A 24,215-nucleotide genomic window follows, 5' to 3' on the forward strand; every position below is an offset into this window, starting at 1 on the left:
CTTTGTCACATTAATGAACATTCAGGCATCACAGGTACAAATCCTTTATTGTTAAAGACCATTGTTGCACACTGACACTTTTTTATTTTGTGTTTGCTTGAAACAATAGTTACACTGTTAACAGGTTTGTGGAGTTTCCGAGCATGTGTGTGTGTTAACATGCAGTTAGTGCTGATACGCAGTTTCTTTTTACATCAGTAGTTGCAAAAACATCTGCCAACATGTGGACATGCAGAGCCCACATAGGCGGCAGTCAATTCTGCTGCGCTCAAATGTGAAGGGAACCTGACTTTCTTCCTCATCTGACAATGGAGGTAACATTTGCTTTTTTATTTTGGATAATGCTAATCAAGTTTCAAACTGTTAACTTATTTTTCATGAAAGTGATTACAAAGGGCCAAATAATTATAGAGTATGTAAACATGGGTGATTTAAGTGTCATGACAGAACACACATTGAGACAGCGGTGGTCTATACACAAGTACAGATAAGGGCTAAATGGAGCACAAGTCATAACAAACTGTGTTTTGATCTCTGTAAAAATAATTTAAAGGGACAGCACATAGCTTAGCTCTAAAACAAAAAGAATGAATTACATTTGATCAAAAAAAAAAAAGGACAGTCCCTTTGCTTTTTTGTTTTTACAAAAATCTATAGTTGAGACAGCAAAAATAATACCCCCATAAAATCCATGAATCTAAATGCTGGACAATGGATATGTTAAGGGAAACAAAAAAAGTTTTCTCCAAATGAACCGTGTCTAATTTGATTTGTGACATCTCTAAACTGAGAGCAGATTAAATGCTTATGTATAAAGATTCCCAAAACACTTGTCCACATATTCTCATCTTTGGCTGTCAATCTGCAGCATCCAGATTTTTGTTGTCTTTTCCATCCTGGTTTTTCTGATGGAGCTGTACCATCTGAAAAACCATCAGGACCCATTTAGGACCCAACAGGTGGAAAAACTGAAGATTTGTGTCTAGAAGGGTTCAGACATCAGTTGAAATCCTGGGGAAATAAAGTCAATCGAGAGGGATCCTCCACCCGACGTGTTCTGCAGTTGCAACAGATTGAGCTAAATTTCCAGAGGATGAAGTGCAACCTGATGGATAAACAGACTCTATTTAAATGTAACATTCTGTAGTGTTGACCTATGTTTTTCTTTATAGCAAACATGCTCTGAGGTTAAACCACAGTTTTGGCTTTGGCAGCTTTCTCGTAATCTTATTTACACAACAAGCTTTGTCACACTGTACACACTCTCATACATATCCATGTATCTAATATATATATATTTATACTTGTATAGATATACAGAATACATATTTATAGTCAAAGGAGCAAAAAAAAAAAAAGCAATGGTGTTTTTGGAGGGACAAATAAAAATACAGCATATGACAATTTTGCTCAAGTGAAAGCACAATTAACATTAAAAAAACACAAAATAAACGCAATGAATATCAGTGCATGTCCAAAGCTGACAGCATGACTTAGAAACCAAAGACCTGTCAAAGTGTCTCCTCTGACATCTCTGTGCATAAGTATTTCACATACACAGTAGGGAGGTTGTTCAGACCAAAAAAAGGGGGATTTGTGAACCTTTTAATTTCAACAACTGTTTGTATTCATTAACAAAAAAATACTTTTTCCTGCAGCTAACTGCAACAAACATACTGTCATATCTGTTCTGAAGTTTTATCGAAGCAGAAAATCCTTTTTAACACTGTGTGAGGAGCAGTGTATGATGTGGCACACCTAATTTTTTGCGTTTTTGACGTCCTGGTTACACAGGTGTTTGTTCACTTTCTCACATGGCACATGTTGGTATGAACAAATACTGCACAGGTTAGGTTGAATGTTCTCACCAGCACTGGGATGCGTGTTTCTTTAAAGCAAAGCTGCAGTTTTATAGAGTGGGAATATATCAGATGTATATTTATAAGCGTAACAGCATATGTGTGAATGTTCAGTGCAGGAGCAGGGCTGAGAAACAGCCTGTGTTCACCCCTGATGGATATGAGATGTGAAATTAACTATTTTAACTTATATCAGCGATGATGAAGTGCTTGACTGTGCCACGTCAAGTGGCAGAGACTCAAGTCTTATTGGCGGATCCGGAGGACCGTCGCAGCTTCATTGACATGCGGGTCTTGCTAGTTCGAGGAGACATGGGGGACGGCGAGTCGCTCCCGGCCTCCCCAAGAGCCGGACTTTCTCCCCGAAGAATCTCTAGGCAGGAGCCTGAAGAGTTGTGGGAGGGAGAGGAGGGGAAGGAATTTGACCCAAGGGTAGGTGAGGTGAGCGGGGAAGTGAGGGAAGGGTGGATAAGCAGAAAAAGGATGAGGGGATCACAAGAAAATTGCATCTTATCTCATAAAGGTAAACTGAGGCAGACTGCGCAGGTTCTCACAGTCAAACAAGTCCGACAGACAAACAAAGGGACACTAGTAGACTCACACACAGGCAGCTACACGGACAAACAGAAAACTTCTACAGAAGCTCTTGATATTCAATTATCTTGTATCTTAGTTCCCTAAATTCACAGCATGTGCTTATAGTAAAACAATACTGAGAAACAGCTCATCAACCTCTATTTTTAACATTACAGAAATAAATACTTTATTAATAAATAGGAAATATTACTTTGATTGTTAATAATTCAGCTTAAAGATATAGAAGTATAAAAAAATGTCTTTGGAGCTTTTGGGGTTTAGTAAAAAGGCAACAACAAATGCTAGCAATGATCCAGGACTAGTTCTTATCTGCAGTTCATACCATTCACAGCCAGCATGAAGGACCTTCTGCTTTAAACCTCTGCCCTTCACCCTGAGCTGGTTTAGGCTGTCAACAGGTTTAGGGACCATAAGATACAAAACACTATGTTCTTCTGAAGAGGCGAGGGGCACAGAAGAGAGAAGGGATTAAAAAAAGGAAAGGAGAAACACTGACAGGAAAGAGAGGTAAGAAAAGGAAAGAAGAGTGAAGGAAGGGAAAGTAAATTACATCAAATACAGTGGGATAAAGAACACAAAAGAAAAATTAAGGGAGGAAATATAAGTAAATGTGTGTAATGTAAATTAAGTTACAGTTAAGTGAAAGGAAAGTATGTGAGGGAAAGTTAAAGCAAAATTAAGACAAAAGATGAAGCAAAGAGGAGTAAAGTAAAGGAAAGTAGGTTAAAATGTAATTGAAATTAAATAATGTGAGTTAAAATAAAGTAAAATGAAGTAAAATAAAAGGAGCAGATGGAAAAACGAATGGAAAAAGTAAAGAGAAAAGGAAAAAAGAATGAGACGGGGACATTAGAGGAAGAGAAAGGAGAAGAAATTAAAGGACAAGGAGAAAAGGAAAGAAAAGTAGAGGGATTGTTAGAATTGTGAAGAAAAGCAAACGACAGACATGAATCACAATGTGGAAGGAAGATGAAGGTAAAAAAAGGAAGATGCGGAGAAGAAAAGTACATGGAAATTTTAAGGAAGGTAAATAAAGGAGTAGGTAAAGGGAGGAAAACAACAACAACAGAGGGGTAGAAAATATAGAAAAGAGTTTGAAAGAGAGGAAAAAAAAGAAAATGCAAAAAAAATTAATGAAACACAAGAATAAGAAGCACCCATGCTTGTAGAAGAGAATCTAAAAACATTCAACAGAAGAGGACAAAACACAAATCAACAAATTGTTATACTAGAAAGTCAGAAAAAAGCCCCAGTAATTTCAACTATTTACAGTTTACCCGAGTACTATGACTCAAACATGATCAGTACAGTGTTAGTTCGATGTACGCATTCAGGCAGCTTGTGTATGAGCGGAGGACTGGATTTGGTACGCTTACCCACATTAAAGTGTGTGTGTGTGTGTGTGTGTGTGTGTGTGTGTGCGCGAGAGAGAGAGAGACAGAGAGCAGTGTAACATCATACGAAAACCAGGGGACAAGAGCAAACAGCGAGGTTAGAGGTGAAGTTTCATCAGGACAGAGTGATGCCTTAGGTTAACAGAACCATGAAAATCACCAAGCGAGTGAACGGAGAGGAGAGCTTTAAAAAAACCTCATCATTAGAGAAGGAAGTCTCACTTTCATTTCAGAGCAGTTTGATACGTCTGGGGTGGAGCAAGTTTGGATCTAAGTTGACGGAGCAAACATTAAGAGGTGAGGATTCAGAAGTTATGGTGATATCAAACTACCAGAGCAGCAGAAAGTGACACCTCCTTTTTGAAGAGAAAGAGACCGCTGTTATTAGCATGCAGACCTGCTTGAACTTCAAAAAAAAAAAGAAAACACACACGGGAAGAAACAACAAAAACACGACGTGTGGTCAAAGGGGAGAACCAGTCGGAGAAAAGCGTTTCAATCACGTAGCCAGGCTTACCTTTTAGCTATACAAACGATCTAAAGGAAAGAGGGGAACAGAAAGAAGAAATAAAAAAAAAAAAAAAAAAAATGAAGGAGAAAAAAAGAAAAATGATAGCAAAAAAAATAAAAAAATTGAATTGGTGAAATTAAATAAACAAAAACAGAAAAAGAGAAGATAATCACTGTACTGTTAAGGAAAGGGGCACTGCATGTTAACTCAAAAGGAAAGAAAGACAAAGGTTTATTTCAAAGCACAGGATCTTTAACGTCCAGATTTTGTTCAAGGTTATATTTGGATACATTTTTGTTCTTACATCAAAATTGAAATCTTTCTGATACTGTGCCTTGAAGTTTGCAATTGGAGTTGAACACAAATTACCAACAAACCAACACTGAGCAAATTATATCCCGTATATTTTAGTGAACATATTTAAGGGGAGAGGTGACACAGACGCATCGGGTTATGCCAGATGTAATTCAGCCTCAAAGCAGGTTAATTAGGATGGTTTGGGTAAAATATATTGATATTTTAAACAAATTAGCGGGTAAAACGAGGAGCAGGAAGGTATTTAGAATAAACCACACATAATGACAAATTTCACATGTCACTTGAAAGAGAAACACTACATTAAAACACACCTTTATAACAGTTGTCCTACTTTAAGATGAATAAAAGATCCTATTATTAACACAATAAATGGCCCGTGTGCAGAAATAATTGTGAATAAATGCCGTGTTGAATAATTACAATTAAATTTCAAGCCCCAGGACAAAATACAGAGTACATTTTTACTTGTGTGGTTAAGTGAAATTGAAAAGTGGAATCAGTGTAATGATCCATAAAGGAGCCACACATATGATTCCCACGTGTGCAGCTGGCATCTCTATTGCTAATCAGATGTTGCCCAACTCCTCAGAGATGCTCTGGAGAGAGAATAAGGCCGGGCCCAGCTTTGAATAGAAAACCGTGGCTGGGAATCAGACCGGGAGCTGCCAGGCTGTGTGAAGGGTAAGGGTCTATAAATTAGGGGGAAGAAATTATTACCCTACATTACTGGGGCGATCTGGGTACCAAAAAAGGGTTTATAATTAGTTTTATAATTATTGCAGAGTGAAACATGAGAAACCCATCTAATGGAGGGTTAATATGCCTGAAAGGACTTGCTGGTCTTACCTGCGTCAGAGGGCAGGTGAGTGCAGGGAGCAGGACTGTAGACCCGAGCAGCATAATCCTCAAATGTGGTTGGCTCCTGGTGGTGCTGCACAATGGTTTCCAGATATCGGGCTCGCTCCTCATAGCTGAGATCAAAGTCAAGGCCCAACCTCACCGAAATAAGTGACATACTAAATGACATAAGTTGAAATTGCGTTTTTCCCTATTTGTTTTGTTTTTACAGCAGCTGCACAGGGAAAGGTTTTGGTAAAAAAAAAAAAAATAGATATAGGATCACACTGATAAAAAAAAAAAAAAAGCCCAATTTTCTGTCAATTACCACCTTGCACATTAAAGGAAACAACTAAATAAAAAATAATTAAGTCATAAAAGGCAAATTCAAAAGTGTTTAAGAGATCATAAATAAAATACAGCACAAACGACATTATAAAAAACTTATAACGGGCCTATTTAAAACAATTACAATCCAACAATGTAGTTAGAACTAAAGAATAATTTAGTCAACCAAAAATATATTTAAATAAAATCATTTGTGATGTGCTCACTGAAAACCCTTTAGACCTCATAAATAAAATCAAATTAAATATAACAAATCGATAAATAAAATGAAGACGACGTATTATTTTACAACCATTAAGTGCTCATTAAAGTAATGTATACAAATAAATCAACCTGTTGTCAATTCAAAACATTAAGATTAAAATATAAACATTAACTCATTTAATGTCAAAAGCTCCTAACATCAATTAATTTAAAATCACCAAAAAAAAAAATGCTATAAAATGTGTTTTTTTTTATGTAGAACCAAACCAAAAAGCATCAGAATTGTTAATTTCAAAACCTTTAAAGCTTTTTGCTTTAACTCTAAATAGAAAGGAACTACAGTAAGGAATCACTAGTGTATAACCCTCTTTTTTAATGTATCAATATAAGGAATGAGAATAAAGGCAAATTTAAATGCACTGAAGCAACATAACACGTTAAGAAAATACCGTTTTCAACGCAGACCCATGAGCTCATTGAAACTAAGCTATGAACGAGAAAATCAAAACACCGAAAATGAAACAAAATACGACGTATAGATGAGCGCGTTTATGGCCTGCTTTTACAGTGACGGATATAGTAACAGACTCTGGTTGTACGCACTGAGCTGAGTGAATGGAAGGCCTTCAATCGTCCATCCATTAGAGATAACCTCATTGACACAATGACATCTGTCCTCTCTTCTTTAGCTCGCCTCCTGCATCCGACCATAATGACAGCCACATACGAACAAGGATCTGCCCCATCATCCTCCAGTACTATTGCCATTTCCTCATTGAGCTCCAATAACAAGGGATTTTCAATGGGAGCGCGTTTATGCGTCTGTGTGCCTGGATTCGATCAAGTCGCCTGTATGTGTGTATGTAAGTGCATGAGTTAATGTCTGAGTGTGTGATGGGATTAGGCCAATGAATCTTCAGAATGAAATCTTGTGTGTTTGTGCCTCGTGCGACGGGGCGGCCATCTGTTATAGCGCCCATGGGTTTTCTATTGGGTTAGAGAGCCGGTCTATGGGCCTCACAAGGAGAAAGATTCAGGTCTAATGGTAACTGATTCGGTTAGGGACGACGGTAATAACAACAATATGGCTCCTTCAAAGTGCGGTCGGCCGGACTGAGGAGAAAGGAGCGAGAGAGGAAACTTGGGGAAACTCTGGAGCGAGTAGTTGGACGTGTCAAGAAGATTTCTTCCCCTGCTATTCACAGGAAATGGTTGTTTCTAAAACACTTTTCAAACCTTTTATGCCAAACCAAAAAAAAAAAAAAAAAAAACGAGAGGTGCAAAGAGAGATGATGAGAGTGGAGGAGAACTTGCAAAAAGACAATGGGAGATGGGAGGAAGAGGGGTGAGGATCCCGCAGCGAGTGGCAGAGTAGGTGAGAAGGGAGGGGAATATTTAAGCAACAATAAGTGAACAACAAAGCGAGTGTGTGGTGCACGTCGTATGGGGGGAGCTGAAGGAACAGCAGCGAGCGAATGCAAAGCGTGAATCCACCGTCTCTCACACCAAGTCTCCATGTGATCGCACTGTTTGCCTTTTCCTGCTTCTCTTGCTCACCTGCATCGCACTTCTTCCTCCCCCCTTTCAGTCAATGTGAGAGAGGTGGATAAAACCCAATTAGGAGCAAGCAAAGTACACCGAATAATCTTCATATCGAGTTTTAATAACACGTTTAGCAGCAGGGCGGTGGAAGGGGGGAAAATGAGAGGTTCGGGGAGGGCTGCAGATTTTTTTTTGAAAAGGTGAAAAGGTTTAAAGGACACCTGCTGGAAAGAAAGAGGTGCACAGAGATGGGGAAACAGAGGAGGAACAAGCAGGAAAACATACAGAAACGCGGCGCCACCGCTGAGATAAATGACGAGAACATCACTTTGCTTTTCTTCAGCCTGACTCCTCCTTGCCTCCGTTATGCTTCTGTCCCTCTTTGTTCGTCTCAGCGAGGGTTTCCACCTGCAGGCTCATGTCGCCGTGTCACAAACCACGACGACGAAGAAGTGAACATTTGGAGCGGCTGACACGCAGGACTGATGCTAAACCCACCTTATTACTGATAAATAAGCTCTGCTGCTAAATGACACATTATGCTTTTTATTTACAGTAAAGAAAGAAAGATGGAAAGCACAAAAAGTGGTAAAACCAGAACAATGTTAGCGGTAATGATTGAGAGGAAATTTGCAACTGTAGGTGAGGAATAGCTTTCTTTTATCTTGAAGCTTAAAGGGGACATATTAGGCAAAATTCTCATTTTTAGCCTTTAAATGCATTTTGTTTGTCTATTGTCTATTTGGAAATCTCTAGGAAAGTTGAATGTAGTCTTTCTGTGGGTGGAGGACCATAAGAAGTTAAAAGGAAAGTACAAGGACAGTGGAGCCACTGAGTTCACATTTGACCTGCTGGGTTTGGAGGCCTGGAGCATCCAAAGTGTGGCCCGGGGAACATTTGCGGCCTCCTGTACTGATTTTTTTCAGATCCCCAACTGCAACTCAAGGATGATTTGGCACACTAGCACAGGTGGCTGATGCATGGAAACGTTTCATTTTTAATTTTGGCAAAAATGATTACATAGAGGTTAAAGTCTTACAATTGAAAATGTTACGTAAAACACAAATTAATCTTCTTTTAATAACCACACTTTTAATATTCTCTTTGATTTTATAGTAAGATCCAATGACTTTTACTCAAATGCAGACTTTGGCACGCCAAAATCTGCTTTGATTCATTAATTAAGATCGGCTAAATACAGCAAGAGTTTTCAAAGAACGACTGTTCTTATATTGTTGAGAATGGACCAAAAATAACATTTTTTTTCTTAATCAAGCCCAAAAGAATTTGCAAACTGGATGACCATCTTTCAAAAAAGCACGTTTTGTTTTTGTCCAACAATGACTTACACAGTCCCTTTCTGCAGAAAATGTGACTCGTTTAATTTCAAATGTTGCACGCTCATATTTTTGTGGAGCAGGAAGAAAAAGCAATTACCTTTTGGTAATTTTTACTTTTCTTTATTATATTTTTTGGCCCTTGAGGACTTTTGACCATACAATTTTGGCCCATGTAACAAAAAGGCTGGAAAAGTTATTACCCACACAATTCATTACACCGTACCCCAACAAACTACAAAAATGGCCGAATGCGACCTAAATTAAACTAAGCTTAATTAAGACAAGTTAAGATAAAATGTTAATCAAAAGTACATTAACATAAACTAACAAACAGTAAGCTTAGGTAAAATAAGCTATGCTAAAATAAGCTATTAATTAAACGATTGTAGCCTTTTTACTTGTTAAGCTAAGCTTGAATATGATAAAACATAATTAAATAATTTTGACTATTAGGTGCTTTAAAATAATCTGGAACACATACATAAAATTAAAACTGTAAACATATAAAATATTAAGAACTTAAACAATATATTAAATAAAATATTACATTTACATGTAACAGTTTTATTTAGATGATTATACTCAGTATTTACCAGCAAATTCTAGAAACAAACATAACAAAAGTCTAATTTTCTAATTAGTAATCCCATTTCGAAAGCAAAAAATCTTAAGACAAACCATTAAAGTGGGATGCAGGTGTATCAACAAAATGCTCCCACGAGCAAAGAAGGAAAAAATATCCTAAAACATGAACCCTGACTGTAAAAAGTGGTTACTGGGTGCAATACTTGTTAATCACTGCCCAGTGCAGGGTGACCAAATCTGCTTCAGATACGTTGTGGCGTGTATCTCCTGTTAGGAGGGCAAAGTATATAGCAAACAAATAAAAAAAACTTTTACCCAGTATGCTTGTGGCATCAACTCTGTTTGTCATCAGATCAAACTGCTGCAAAAAAAAAGGCTTTGACTGAAGCCAGGAACCAGGAGTTTCTCCTTTTTTTAAGAATAAATTTCATTCAGCTTTTAAATCGGATTTCAGCTCCCGGTGATGTCATCCCCTGGTTTATGCCGCTTTTTACCATTTATTTGAGACGGTGCGCTCATTCTGGACATTAGGAAATTTAGCAGCCATTCTAATGTATGTTTTTCTAATTTTAAATCAAATGCTCCTTCCTAAAGCATATTGTTTGGCTTCTCTACATGAAACACAAATTAAGTTCACATTACGCAAAAACAAAGTCAAAATCAGTGAGAGGTCATTAAAAATAGACGTTGACACATCTCTACCTCCATCCATCCATCCATCCATCCCTACTTCCATCTATCCAAATGGCGGTCACCACTATGAAATCTTCTGTAATTGAATTTCAGATGGCTCCTCTTATAAAGTCATTATCTGAAAAATATCTCTTTCAGAGGGAGAAGCAGATAGAAAGGGAAATTATGAGTGGAGAAAGACAGGAAAAAGGGAGAAGAGGAGAGCGGAGAGGAGAGGAGAGGGGGTGGATAAAGAAGCTCTTTTGTGTCGAGTCAGAAACTCATTTTCTCGTGCGTGGCTGAAAAGAGAGGAGAGAGTGAAGTGTTCATGCCATCCCTGGCGCTATCCCCCTCCCTCATCCTCCCTCCCCCCCGTCGCGCAGCTCATTGTGACGGAGTTCGACTCCTGTGATCGCTTGAGACGGAGGGCGGCTGGAGGAGGAGAGGGGAGGAGAAAGGGAGCTTGTTAGCACATTAGGAGCAGGGACCACTGCTGGGATGTGTGTGTGTGTATGGCAATGTTTGTACAAAGAGTGTGTGTTTGTACATTCGATCTATATGAAGCTGAATGCGAAGAGTCTACTGAGAACATTCAAACTCCAGAAATCTTTATTAAATCAGTAAAAAAAATGTTTTTTTATTGTTCTCATTTAATCAAAGTCAGACTGCTGTAAACGAGAGCTGAGCAAAGCTCTGGAAAAAGCATCTCGATGCAGATGTTGCCGACATCTGGACACACTTTGATTTTTATACCCGCACCAAAAAGTACAAAGTAATTAAGTAAATTGTGAAGATGGCTATGTTGTTATTCAATGGCAGCACAAAGCATGACAGAAAGAAAACAAGAATAAAAACAAAGGTAACAAAACAACGGACAATTATTTTGACTTTTCTTTTTTTTTTTTTTTACCTGCTTTTAAAGTCAGGCTGAAAACTCAAAGCATTTTCACAATAGTTACATTCTGCTAATTGCACACGCCAATTGACAGATGAACGCTTTTAGTTAGAGTGGTTTAAGTTATCTTATATATCTTAAGCGAATTCTTAGGTATCCAGCTAATAAAGCTAAGTTTGTGTTCTACTTTTTTCTTCACAACCCAGTGTTAATGTGTTTAACTCTGTCCCTTTGTTGCATAAAAGCATTTATGGGGCTATCACTGCCATTAACTCACTGGTTTACATTTTTTTCCCCTCGTAGAAAATACGTCTGATCCTGTGCTGAACTGTCTCTCTTTTCTTAACAGAGCCATAGATAACCCTATTGCTGTCCTTAATATTGTGTACTCTTTGTTTCCATTTCCCATAGAAAGCCCTCCTTGCCCGGATGCTGTATAAATGAAGCAAATGTACTTAAATTAGCAGACAGACGTCGTTAATTGTCTTACCCAGGAAAACTGAGACATGAAATGACAGGGAGGTGGAATCTTACTCACAACCCTCCAACTGCCAGACGACGACGCTTTAACAAAACCTCCCAGATTTTTTGTACAACAGGAGAATCAACTTGTTGTTCCAGCAGGATTACTGGATTTTGATCAATGCGCTGCTGAATTAATTCGTGCTCATCTTTTCCCATCTTGAAATCTCGCTCTAAATTCAGTGAAGCTAAAAGGCACTAATTCATTTCTTTCAGAATAAAGTGTTATGAATGTATTAGGCGTCTGTAAAAAAATACAAAAATATAATAAATCACTGTAGAGGAGCAGTAACTGATAACATAGCTTCCTTCCCCCCCACCTTAGAAATAGACGATCCTGTCGTAAAAGCAAAATTTTTGGCTCCTATTAACTATAAAAATAACACAGTTTATTGCTTGTTTATTCAGTTTATACTCCTGTTGAAAAAAGTTGACCTTATTTGTTAAGTTACTGTATGATATCGCATTTCTGTCACCATCAAAGACTGCTGCACATTTTGTTGAATAAAAAGCCTGAAAAACTAAACTTGAATTGGGTTGAATTGGAATGTGAAATGTAATTGACTTTTATTCTGCCTATATAAATGGATTAAATTAACTGTGCATTTCTGAGTATAAACATGATCTTGTAAAAGGCCTTGAGATGACATTTGCTATAAATCGGAATTTCATTAATAAACTGAATTGACCAAAAATCTATACATTATAAAAGGACACTAATGTTACCCTCAGTGTTAACATAAAGTAGCGTACAGTTTACCACTGTACGCTACTTTAAGTCATTTATTTTAGAGTAACACTCTTGTAATTTCCCTTCAGACAGTCGCTTAAGCCTTCGGAAACTTTGCTGAGTGGAGACTCTTTACATAAAGAACCGATTGTGAATCCAAAGTGAGAAGCCTCTAGACATCCCAAAAAGCCAGCAGCAGGAGAGATCAGCTCAGCTTGTCTCCCTAGGAGAGTCACATGAAAGCAGATGGATCTGCTGTGGGAACCAAAGCAACTAAACCCCCCCCAGCCAGAGCGGGACCATAGTGTTGGAACTGAGGAAGTAAGCGGCCTCGTTTCACCCAAGTAGGCACATCCGTCACCGTTCTATTCCTGACGTTCTGGCCCGGCGTGTTGGAGGTACACACAGCTTCCAATATCTCAAGCCTTTTTCATTTCCCTTCACTTCCTTTCCCCTCCATAATTCTTCTCTCCCAAACTTTCTTTGGAATTATAGCTTCGAAAACAATTTTCCTCTCAGAACATCAAAATTAACCAGATGTTTGATAAGTTTCCGGGTTTTCATCGGCTTCGTTCAAAGAAAAAGGCTGCCTTTGATTTAATTCAGCTCTATAACAACATGCAGTGTGTAATCTACAATTACTTACTGGTTCATCTTTTATATATTTAGGTGTTTCATTCAATTATTTTTTAAAGGAATAAGTTGACACTGATTAATATCAGGTGTAATGTTTCTCCCTATAATATAAGGTTTTTAGTGTTTCATTGCACCCATAAACAAATACGGAAATTGAAAATGAAAAGAAATCCCATCGTCTTCCTTTAATGGTGCAAATCATTCAAAACACTTCTAACAGGTGTGATTCATAGCTAAGAACAAAGTTAACAGACTTGGATAAGCAGTGAGACTGACCGGGTTATGGCCATTACAGTCATTTAATGGAGTTGACCGTTGTTACAAGGCGAAACTATTTTAAAAGGGCAAATTTGTGTCATCCTTTATGAAGATGCTGCTTTGTATTTGCATAAAATACAACTTCCACTTTGTTTTTCCCAGTGCTGCACCAATACAACTTTGTAACTTCCCTTTCTTGACAGGCACAAAGTTATGTTTAAAAACAAGACAGTCCTCTAAAGCTCGTCTGAAAGATGCCTCCTCTTTCAGAAACGCACAATCTTGGTCAGCATCTCCCAAACACACACAAACACACACACACCCTATCTGTCCTCTCCACCCCAAGCATTGGAACAGACAACAGAGAGAAGGACATCAGAGGGATAATACAATTGGAAAAGCTTTGCAGCGTGTAATGATAAACCTGTGCTTGTATGTGTGTGCGCCGGTGCCCAAAGGAACAAGCTAATGGGTTTATATCTCTCTGCGATAGCAATGATAAGGAGGCTTTGTGATTTCATTACGAGTGTGTGTGTGTCCACGTACGCCAACGATGAGGACAGAGATAAGTTGGTCTAATGCACTGCTTATTGTTGGCGAACGCTGAGCATGAAAGAGACACACACGGGCCCACAATTGCATTTACCCCACTTCCCCCCCCCCCCCCACCTCCCCCAATTCATCTGCTCTTTAACCTGGTGCAGAAGAAGCAGCAGCAGACGAGAAAAAAAGCACAGACGTGATTCATTAATTGGCCCCTCGTTGCCCGACTATTTCACCTTTCTGACATGTGTGTGTGAGCATACGTTTAGATGCTCGCCCTCCTCCCTGTCACCACCAGGGAGCCCTAAAGCTGCCAGCGCAATTACAATTCATACGCACTTAAGTTCACAAACACACGGCTTAAGTGCATCAAACTGTCACCGGGGCAACAATAACAATTCTCATATTAAGGAGATGAATCCTGTTCTTACCTGCAGGCATTTAGACAATATTCTTCGCCTACACGCATTTATTTTTCCATATATACAAAGCGATATTAAACCTGATAACACAGAAATAAAAGGTGGCATAAAGTAAAGCCAAAGTTGGATTATACTCTGCATTAAAACACCATATGCTGACATTTATATTTTGAATGGGTCATGACATCTTGATTATTTCATTTTATTTCCCCACCTGTGACATTCTGTAACTACGAGTGAATTAACTAATATTGACCATTTCAAGATATGATTAATATTTTGCATTCTAACTTCTGCCTTACTCTCCTCCTCCAAAATCTTCCTCTGCTAAAGTGCATCAGAAAATAATTAAAACTGTTGCTACAGTCGTTTGCAGAAGTATTCATCTCTCTTGGCATTTTTTTTTTATGTTTTGTTGCCTCACAATCTGGAACTAAAATGGACTGTTTGAGAGTTTGCACCATTTCATTTACAACTTTGTAGCCATGTATTTTGAACTATTTGTTGTTTGCTGCACAACACAATAATAACACATTTTCCTAACACATTTCCCGAAAACTTCTGAGTGCATAACTGTTCACCCCTCTAGAGTCAGTACTTTGTAGAACCACCTTTTGCTGCAATTACAGCTGCAAGTGGCTTTAGAGGAGTCCCCATCAGCTCGCCTTGCTACCGGGGTTTTTGCCCATTCCACAAGGAAAAACTTCTCCAGCTCATTCATAGTGAATGGTTTTCAGTCTAACCTCAGATTCTTAACTGGATCAAGGTCGGGACTTTGACTAGGCCGTTCCAACACATTTAAATGTTTTAGCACTATGCTTCAGGTCATTGTCCTGCTGGAAGGTGAACCTCTGTCCCGGTCTCACAACAAAGGCAGACTGACAGCTTAGCTCAAAAACATCACTGTATTTAGCACCATCCATCTTTCCCTCGACTTGGAGCAGTTTTCCAGTTCTTGCTGCTGGAGAACCTCCCCACAGCATGAAGCTGCCACCACCATGTTTCACTGTGGAGACGGTGGACTTGGGGTGATGGGACATGTCGCGTTTGCACCAAATACAGCGTTTTCCTTGGTGGCCAAAAAATTTTATTTCAGTCTCACTGACCAGAAACCCTTCCTCCATACATTTGGAGAGTTGCCCACGTGCCTTTTGGCAAACTCAAAATGTGCCCTGTTATTTTTAACACTTAGTAATGGCTCTTTTTCTGGCCGCTCTTCTATTAAGCCCAGCTTAATGGAGTGTACGCTCAATAGAGCAGTGCATGCAGTGGACCTCTGCAGCTCCTTCAGGGTTCCCTTTGGTCTCTGTGCTTTGCTCTCTGATCAATGCCCTCCTTGCCCGGTCTGTGAGTTCTGGTTGGCGGCTCTCTCCTGGAAGGTTTGTCGTGGTACCAGGTGCTCCACAGGAATATCAAAGATTTGGATATTTTTTTACTTGCCCCACCCTAACTTGTACTTCTCAACAACTCTTTCCCTGACTTGTTCAGAGAGCTCCTTGGTCTTCATGGTGCGATGCCTTTTGCTTAGTGGGGCTGCAGCCTCTGGGGCCTTTCAGAAAAAGTGTATTTATCCCGAAAGATAATGAGACACCTAAACTGCACACAGGTAGACTTAATTTTACTAATTATGGGTCATTTAAAGGCAATTGCTTGCACCAGAACTTTTAGGGGCTTCATAGCAAAGCGGGTGGATAGATTCGAACCTGCATATTTGCAGTTCTTTATTTATTTATTCTTCTTTGATATTTCTCCCATTTCCCTTCACCAACTTAGACTATGTTGTGCAGAATCACCACATGAAAAAAGATTAAAAACCTTTAAATTATGTGTGAAGAATACATTTGCAAGTCACTGTATACCTGATTGGTTACCCTCTAAATCAGGGGTGTCAAACTCATTTTGGTTGAGGGGCCGCATTCAGCTTAATCTGATCTCAAGAGGGCCACACGAGTAAACTCATTGCAAGATTAAATAGAACTAATAAATGTGGACTTGTTGTTGATTTTTATATTAAGTTAATTTCACTTTTACACAATATATTATGAATAACCTCAGCGTTTTTAAGAAAAGTATGTGCAATTTCAACAATACTTTTACTCAGTTAAACATTTACTTGTGCATTATGCATAAGAACTGATCACAGTGATTATACAATGTTGAAAAACATTTATTCACATTTTTTGGAACTTAAAAACACTGTCCTGCATGACAAAATACATCAAACAGATAAAAATTAAGAAATGATTTGAATTTTTCTACACCTGAAGCTTAATCTGCTAATTAAAACACAGCGCCCCTCGTGGACAATATAGGAACTGCATATTTTCTATTAAACGAAGTACATGTTTTTTTCAATAATTGTTTTATCATTCTCTTTCTTTTATCTTGTCCACTTGTGAAAGTCAAATCTGATGAGCTCTTTGTGGCTTCTTATTGCCACGTTGCCAGACAGGACACTGGAAAAATATATATTTTTTATAATGATAATGCATTTAGCCACAGGGCCGGACTAAATTGTTCAATGGGCCGTATGTTTGACACCCCTGCTCTAAAGCAACTAAGCTGCAGACCACTCACTTTTACTCTAGCATGTTTTGACTTGCTGAGCTATTTAATTTGTAAGGTGTAGAGATAAAATAAATGCATGATGTTCTGCAGCATTATCATGAAGTAAAGCTATTTTTGAAAAAAAATACTTATTTTTTAGGGCTTTATAATGTTTTTTTGTTTTGTTTTTGTTTTTAAAAAGACTAAAATGTTACAGATGAAGGGCCCAGTTCTGCAACTGCAAGGCAAGGTTTGATGCCCACAATTCCTGAACTGTTATTTATTTATTTAAGGAAAAGGATTTTCAGATCACAATAGAGCCTCCACCATGGTTCTGGTAGAAAATATTTCCAGTGGGATGTTCTTGTCAAGCCAGTACCACTGAGAGCCATGAGGACTGTCCAGGTAGGAAACATTTCTTGGCACTATCCAAACTCACATCTTTGGTGCTTCCTTGCAAAATTCAAATTGGCAAGCTTGTAGTTGTGGAGGAAACTGTAGGGTTTGAAAGCATCTTTTGTGTAGCTTTTCTCTAGCAAATGTAAACGTATTGTTTTGGGGCTTCAGAAAGCTTCATAATTCTACCTAATCTTGACAGAGGAGCTGTCTGTGTCTTAATGTGCAGTGCAGTGGATCCTCCTAACTTTTATGCTCCCAACCTCTTTTAGGATCTTTTAGGACTTTTAACTTTACAGTTTTATAGGTTCAAACGATGGGTGCAAAGACTTTCGCACCTCAAGAATCCTGCCATTTTTAAATGCCATGTAATATGCTTACAAAAAAGGAGCAAAAGCCGTTTGATCATAATAAAATAAGGTTTTAAATACACCAAGCCTCAATCTTGATAGTTTTGATAGTCCTTTTTGAGCCGAAAGATAGTTTGGTCTCGGGTGCGATTAACAAATATAAACAGACGTAGCGCCATCTAGCAGCAGAATTGCAGAACTATCATAATGCCGGTTTACTTAATTAATTTTTTTAGCGCTTTTTTCCCCACTGGATCTTGGAACATTCTTCATTGTTTCACTGGGAGAGGCTTATAGCTGTTAGCCGATTCTTTGTTTTATAACTGCGCAGTGTTGTACTTCCAATAAATAAACACGAAAGGCTTTATTTTCTAACAAACTGAGTAAAAACAAAGCTTAAAACACAAAGATAACAGCTAATACACCAGCAGGACGTTCATAAAAACTTTGTATGCAACCAGAGTGAGCTACTGACGTAGAAATAAAAAAAAAAGTCAAATAACATGGTTATGCACCTTTAAAGAAAGCATTTTTGCCTTGCCATGAGATTCATGACCATACATATGCATGACCGAAAAAAGAAAAGAAAAACAACACACATCAAAGCCAGATTTATGTGCAGATTTGGACTTTTAAGACAAATAGCTTTAAACTTTTGATCAGCCTATTAACAACCTGTTCTGAGATTTGATTAGGACTGTGTAACTAGTATGCAATTAGTGAAAAACAGTAAATTACTTTAAATTGCTGTCAAATTAATGCTTTCATGAGAAGATAGGAATACTAATCTGAATAATGTTTTCTAACTGTAGACTGATGGGCAGCAACAGTTGCTTCGTAGCTGATGTCTTGCAACTTTAGCATTGTGTTACCACAGACACACACCTGTATCCTCCAGAGAGGATATTCAACATTCAACATCTTTTATAAAAGGTGCGCACGCTTAATAATGATCAGTTAATTAGGTCCACTTAATTAGCAGCACCTGGCTGGCTTCTTTTCAATCTTTACTTCCCTTGCCATATATTTTTCACATGTCACCATATCAGCTTAGTAGCAGCTATTAACAATTACAGATTTTTATTTTTTACTATTCAAAAAAAAAAAAAAAAGAATCTCCAGCCTCCAACATGGTTTTTACGGTCTCAACAAGCCCAAATTCAAGATGGCTATTAGAGCTCATGACAAAACAGTTTGCTGTGCTGCACTTCTCGGCCCCTGTCATCTACAAGATCCCTTCTTGAATCTTAAGCACCTTGTCACACACAAAATGCTTACATTCACACACCGAGCCACGGCGAGCGTTCGCGCACCGACGCACACACAACGCCGCGGATTAACTTGTTTACCAGTCAGAGGGGGGTCTGCTCCGACAAGGTGTGATAGAGCCACTGATGGCAACAACTGATGTGTCTGCACAGCTCGAGGTGACAGGCATGAACGCAGGCTGACACCGGTCTCTCATTTAAGACGGGGGAAACATTTATTTCAGGGTTTGGAGCCGAAACATGGAGATGAAGCAATGTTCTCAGAATTAATTAGCACGGCAGACTTATTTATCAAAAATCATAATGCAGAGTTCTGGTGAAAGTCATGCGTTCGTGTGGCTGTTGAAATGTTCGCTTAACTAAAAGAATAACGGCTCATAAAACACCTTTTCACAATAAAGTGTTTCGTGTCCTCTACGTTTCTGCTCGATGATGCCTCCAGGTGGGAGACCACGGTTCCCAGTCTTGCGATGAGTTACTAATTGCTAATCTAAAGTCAGTAAAAGAAAAAGACCCATTATTCAAACAGATTAACACCTGTCCAAATACCTGTATAGAGTGAGATAGACAAACACACTTTTCCTCCCCGAGGAGAAGTGGAAGAGATTAACTGCAACCCCCTTCGCATCACCACTTTCTTTTCATTTCCTCTATCCACCCGACAGGAAATAATTAACCACAAACTCCCCCCCCCCCGCCTCCTCCAATCAGACCTCAAGGTAAATTCCTTACTCATTCCTCTTTTTAAGCATTAAATTAAAATTAATCTAAGCTCCTTTGTCAAGTCCTTCCTGGATTTTTCTAAGGAGATGCTGCTCAACCTCTTCCAGTTTCTCAGTCACCACTCGAAAAGATCATCTGATAACTTCCAGTGAAAGTCTGTCAAATAAAACAAGATGGAGGCTGCAGCAGGTTTTTTTTTTTTACTTTAAAGAATGCTGTTTTAGGTGTCTGGGAGAGGTTACGGATAACATGACCAACTTTCATCATCAGCAATAAGAAAATATTGTCACTTTTTTTTAAGGTTCTGCCCTCACCTTTCCACAGACAGTGAGTAACACACACACACACTCCTTGTCACACACAGCAGATTGTAGCCTCACTTGGACAATAAGCTCCATTGTGGGAGCTGTCAAAGAGAAGCCAAGCAGGCCGCTAGCGTTTGGCTGCCGTTCGTGTGTGTGTGTGTGAATATGGGGGATAATAGCGCTACATGCCCAGAGCTGCCATCATTTCACAGGGAACAGTGTGTGAAAGAGAGGAAAAAGGCAGCCACACACACTGTGTTACACACAAACACAGAAACGCTATCATACCGAGCCATATGCTGACCCCGGCCTCAGCGCAGCAATCTCTGCCAGTCAACTACTACAGAGGGGGACGTCCCACACTCAAACACACACGCTGTAATCCTGAGAGTGAAACATATACACAAACGGCGTCATGTGTAGAAGTATCACCGGGTAGGTGATGTATATTTAAAAAAAAAAAGAAGATCCACACACAAACACGTGCTGGCAGTGTGTTTGTGTGTGGGTCTGTGTTTGCGCAGCAGCTTAGCGTCCCTCCAACATTGTTCCCCAGAACCACAATCACCCAGAAGCAGATGGGGAGTTGCCAGAGACGCTGTGTGCATCTTCACACAGAAACAGAAAAAGCAATCACAGTTACACAAAGTGTTGTCTGTATTATAAAACCTAAACTCTTACTCAGGCCAGAAGTTCTTCTCACAAAACTGAGCTTCAAAATGAAATATCCTCATATTTCCCCTCTATGAAAGACTGCAGCTTTCATGGAAAGGGGGTTTTCAGCTGATATAGATATTTAAGCTTTAAAATGGGCTTACATCTGCACTTTCTATGAATATATTATTATAGAGGTGTTCCAAAGTGGTGGACGACATATTACAATTGAAGAAATTGGTAAATGAATGATCTAAGTCACATATTTCCAATAAAACTTTAAGTTTTACTGGCTAAATTGGTAATGATGGTTATGATCGGCAACAGGAAAACGTATTTATTTGCTGATATGAGAGTTTTTTGTTTATATTTATCTATATAATTACTTTTCTTATGTTTGTCAAGAGTCGAAAATAGACTGTAAGCCTATCATTTATAGGGATTTGGAGGAATCACCCCTTTAATAAAAGCAGATTATTACAATAAAGAATATAAAAAATAACAGATTCCTGACATATCTGTGGAGGTTATAATTTAGGTTTCATTTTCATTCATGAAATTTCCTAAAGGGAGCTTTTCTGTAAAAGCAGTAAAAATCTTTTATACAATAAATCTGAAAATTACTACTATACTTACAATTTTAGGGAAACTCTAAAATTGTAGTACACTATGCGACAATTTAAATGTGATTATTATTAAATATTTATTTTTATTATAACATGCATATTTTATTATTACTATTAAGATAAGTGTGTGTTAGACTTAGATTTATATTAAGAATTTAAATAATAATCATATAACATTGATCTTGTTTTAGTGTTGATGTTTTGCACTAATTTATAGGCTGCATTTGTCACTATATGATTGATCTAAAAATCTAAATTTAAATTTTATTTGATAAATTTGTCATCAACGGTATTCACTCTTATTACCTTATACATGTCTATAAATATTCTTACCTCTCAGCACCTTAAGCTACACTGGTATGAAGTTGAATTGATCAGATTTAAATTATATCAGGTAGTAGGTTCAACAAATGAAACCAATCTATCACTCAGCGGGCAGCTCCTTACCTTCATCTTGTCTAATCAAAAGGAATGCATTGATGGTGGTATGCTCCCCTACACTGAGCAAAGGTCTGCTGCTGTGTTTGCATAAGTTATCAGAGGGCAGAGAAAGTTCCTTAAACCTGGTGAAGGGTGCATTTCCATGTGAGAGATTTTGGACTGGACCTTCCTCCTGCAGTGAGCTGATATTGTGAGATAGAGCCGTGCTCGCGCACAGCTGCCCCAGCAGCCTGGCACTCCAAGTGCTTTTGGATGGCTCTAGTCATGGTGAATGAAAGATCAGAGGCAGAGAAAAGGCAGATGGACTGCCCCTAGGGCCAAGAGACAGAGAGGGAGGGAAAAGGGCAGACAGGAAGAGGGAACGAGGAGAGAAAATGCCAGTTATCACTGACATACTTTGCCCCGCCAACCTCTCTATTCCTCCTCTGCGCGAGCCCCTCGATCGGATCCCTCTTTGTCACGGAGCTGCACAATGCTGACACGCAAGCACGCATCTTTATGCAACACTTCATGCATTTATTATTCTGCTTCTGGTGTGAAGAATGTCATAACTTCAGGTATGGCTGGTTAAATGTTACCGATTACTCAGTCACAAAAAGCTCAACATCAAGACTTTTTAAAAGTTGTAAAAATGGTATTTATAGAAATACATGACAAATCAGAAATGTAATCTGCAAAGTAAGATGCAAATTATCAACAGATTATCTCTGGAATCTTGTGCTTAGTGATTTTAAGATCTCTCATTAACAATGTTGTGCCAGTTCAGACGTGACAGAAAGCGGTAACGGACTACGTTACCCATGATGCAATGTGGTCAAAATGGCCACCAACTCCCATCACGCAACACGGCAAAATGGCCGCCGATCAAGATAAGGTTGCTATAGTGATGGCTATAAAAGCCGATCACACACGATGAGCTTCCTTCTTCCCTGGCTTTTAGCCAACCCGAGAAGACACGCACAGCTGATTCCCACGCCACGTGTTCGATTGCTCGCTGGACCGAGATTTTTCGACGCAACGGTTATTCCCTGCTTTATAACAGGAGGTCGACTTAAATAAGTACTTTTAAATTCCCTCTGATCAAAAGACTGAGAGACGCCGCATCTCCCACTGATCGAAGAGGACCCCGCTTTTGTCTGGCCAACAAAGCGACTGTTGAACCCGGAGGAAGAAACGAAGCAGCTTCTTCCCCGTCCCGCTGCAGCCTGTGGACAACTGCGCTCGTCGAAGCGCGTCCAGAAAGCCACACTCGGAGCGTTCCGGACCAGCCCCGAGGCAACTCAAAGTAACGGGGTTTTTTCCCCTTTCATTTCTGTCTCACCAACAGGGTGTTTAGAAGTGCCTGGGCAGGCGGTAGAACTTTGTAGGTGTTGGTTAATGCTTTTATTCCACGACGAAGTTGGAATTACTTTGCTGAACATTTTCTTTGTATGTGCATGCATTTTACAATTGATTTTGCTGTTGATTTGTGATCCATCAAGAACCCCGCCGTGGGTTACCGATTTATCTCTTTTCATCTTCTTCCCTGCTTCCCCCCCTCTCTCTCTTTTCGCTCCTTATCAGTTTAATTTCTTTGTCCGAGCTCAAGTCGCGGGCTTTGCTTTAAACTCCTAGTTAGCCCCCCCCTTCTCGAAACGAGGCATTGTCCCATCAGCGTAAGCGTGGTTACGTTATTAGGACCTCCCCTCATACGTCATCGTAGCAGCCATCTTGGGAGGGTCACGTGTATCTGGACTGTAGGTAGCTTAGCTGAACTAGCTTTGTGTAAGACATCAAAGCGTCCAGTGAGATTCCCGAAGCTGTTCTGTCTGTCAATGCTGATACGTGAAATGCCGATGTTTCGAGGGCGGTGTTAAACAACTTTGAGTTAAGTTAAGATCTGCTAACCGCTCATTTTAATCCATTGTTTATTTTTGTTTTGTTCTTTATTTCCACATATATATTTTGCATGTTTTAGTTTAGTAATGAGTAAGAATTCCAAAGTTGTTTGAATCAGAGAATTACTGTAACAGGGAATTGCTTTTGGTTCAATAAAACCAACCACTGCGGAATAGACATTGTTTTGTGTTCAGTCCAATTCACAGTTGCCTGGGTATTCAGAAATCAGAGCTAACCTCCTTTGGAGTTAACATCTGACATTAATACAGAGACAATATCATTGGATGGTGATAAGGAATAAGGATTTAAACTCTAATTGCAGTTACATTGGGGTTCTCACAGCTTGCTGGATAAACCTGGTCGGTTAACAGTCCGACCTGATCATTTATTCCAGCATAAATGAGTTCATAACAGAAAGTTAACTAATGCATTAGTGGTATAAATACTTATAAGCTTATAGCTAACATCACCACCATTTGAACTATATTTGTTATAGCGAAATTTTGAGTTGAATGATTTATTATTTAAATTATAATACCAAATTATAATTAATAATAATAATAAGCATATTCAACCAGCTTATGGCATAGCATAAATTGGCTTTTCCCGGTGTGGGCTGGAGTCTACTTATTGGCGTTCCTTTAGACTAAATCGAATAACCAGCAACTTATGAATTGAATGAACACAATCCATATTCCAGCATTTTGACTGCTCACCTTGCCAAAAGGACTATTCAGTCATAATTGATTAAGGAGGTATCATTACTAAATATATACGTGTTTGTGGTGGTTTGAGGTTGTTAACCTGAGGTTTG

General features: G+C 38.9%; 1 protein-coding gene across 9 annotated transcripts in view; it reads right to left on the reverse strand.

Annotated features, from left to right (window-relative positions):
* Window positions 1-28: 28 nt before the first annotated feature.
* The window catches only part of ralgapa1 (Ral GTPase activating protein catalytic subunit alpha 1), a 101,588-nt gene continuing 77,401 nt past the window's right edge, over window positions 29-24,215 (reverse strand). For 4 of the 9 annotated variants that reach the window (XM_036150808.1, XM_036150812.1, XM_036150810.1 and 1 more), the window contains 2 exons: window positions 5,526-5,650; window positions 2,125-2,890 (listed from right to left, as the gene is read on the reverse strand). In XM_036150808.1, the coding sequence (XP_036006701.1) occupies window positions 2,655-2,890; window positions 5,526-5,650 (361 nt within the window). In that variant the 3' untranslated portion in view covers window positions 2,125-2,654. Of the gene's footprint in view, window positions 2,891-4,367; window positions 4,388-5,525; window positions 5,651-24,215 lie in introns of all 9 variants that reach the window. The other 5 variants (XM_012861528.3, XM_012861529.3, XM_036150809.1 and 2 more) reach the window with 4 other exon arrangements.

The sequence above is a fragment of the Fundulus heteroclitus genome, chromosome 19, assembly GCF_011125445.2.
Source record: "Fundulus heteroclitus isolate FHET01 chromosome 19, MU-UCD_Fhet_4.1, whole genome shotgun sequence".
Lineage (NCBI taxonomy): Eukaryota > Metazoa > Chordata > Actinopteri > Cyprinodontiformes > Fundulidae > Fundulus > Fundulus heteroclitus.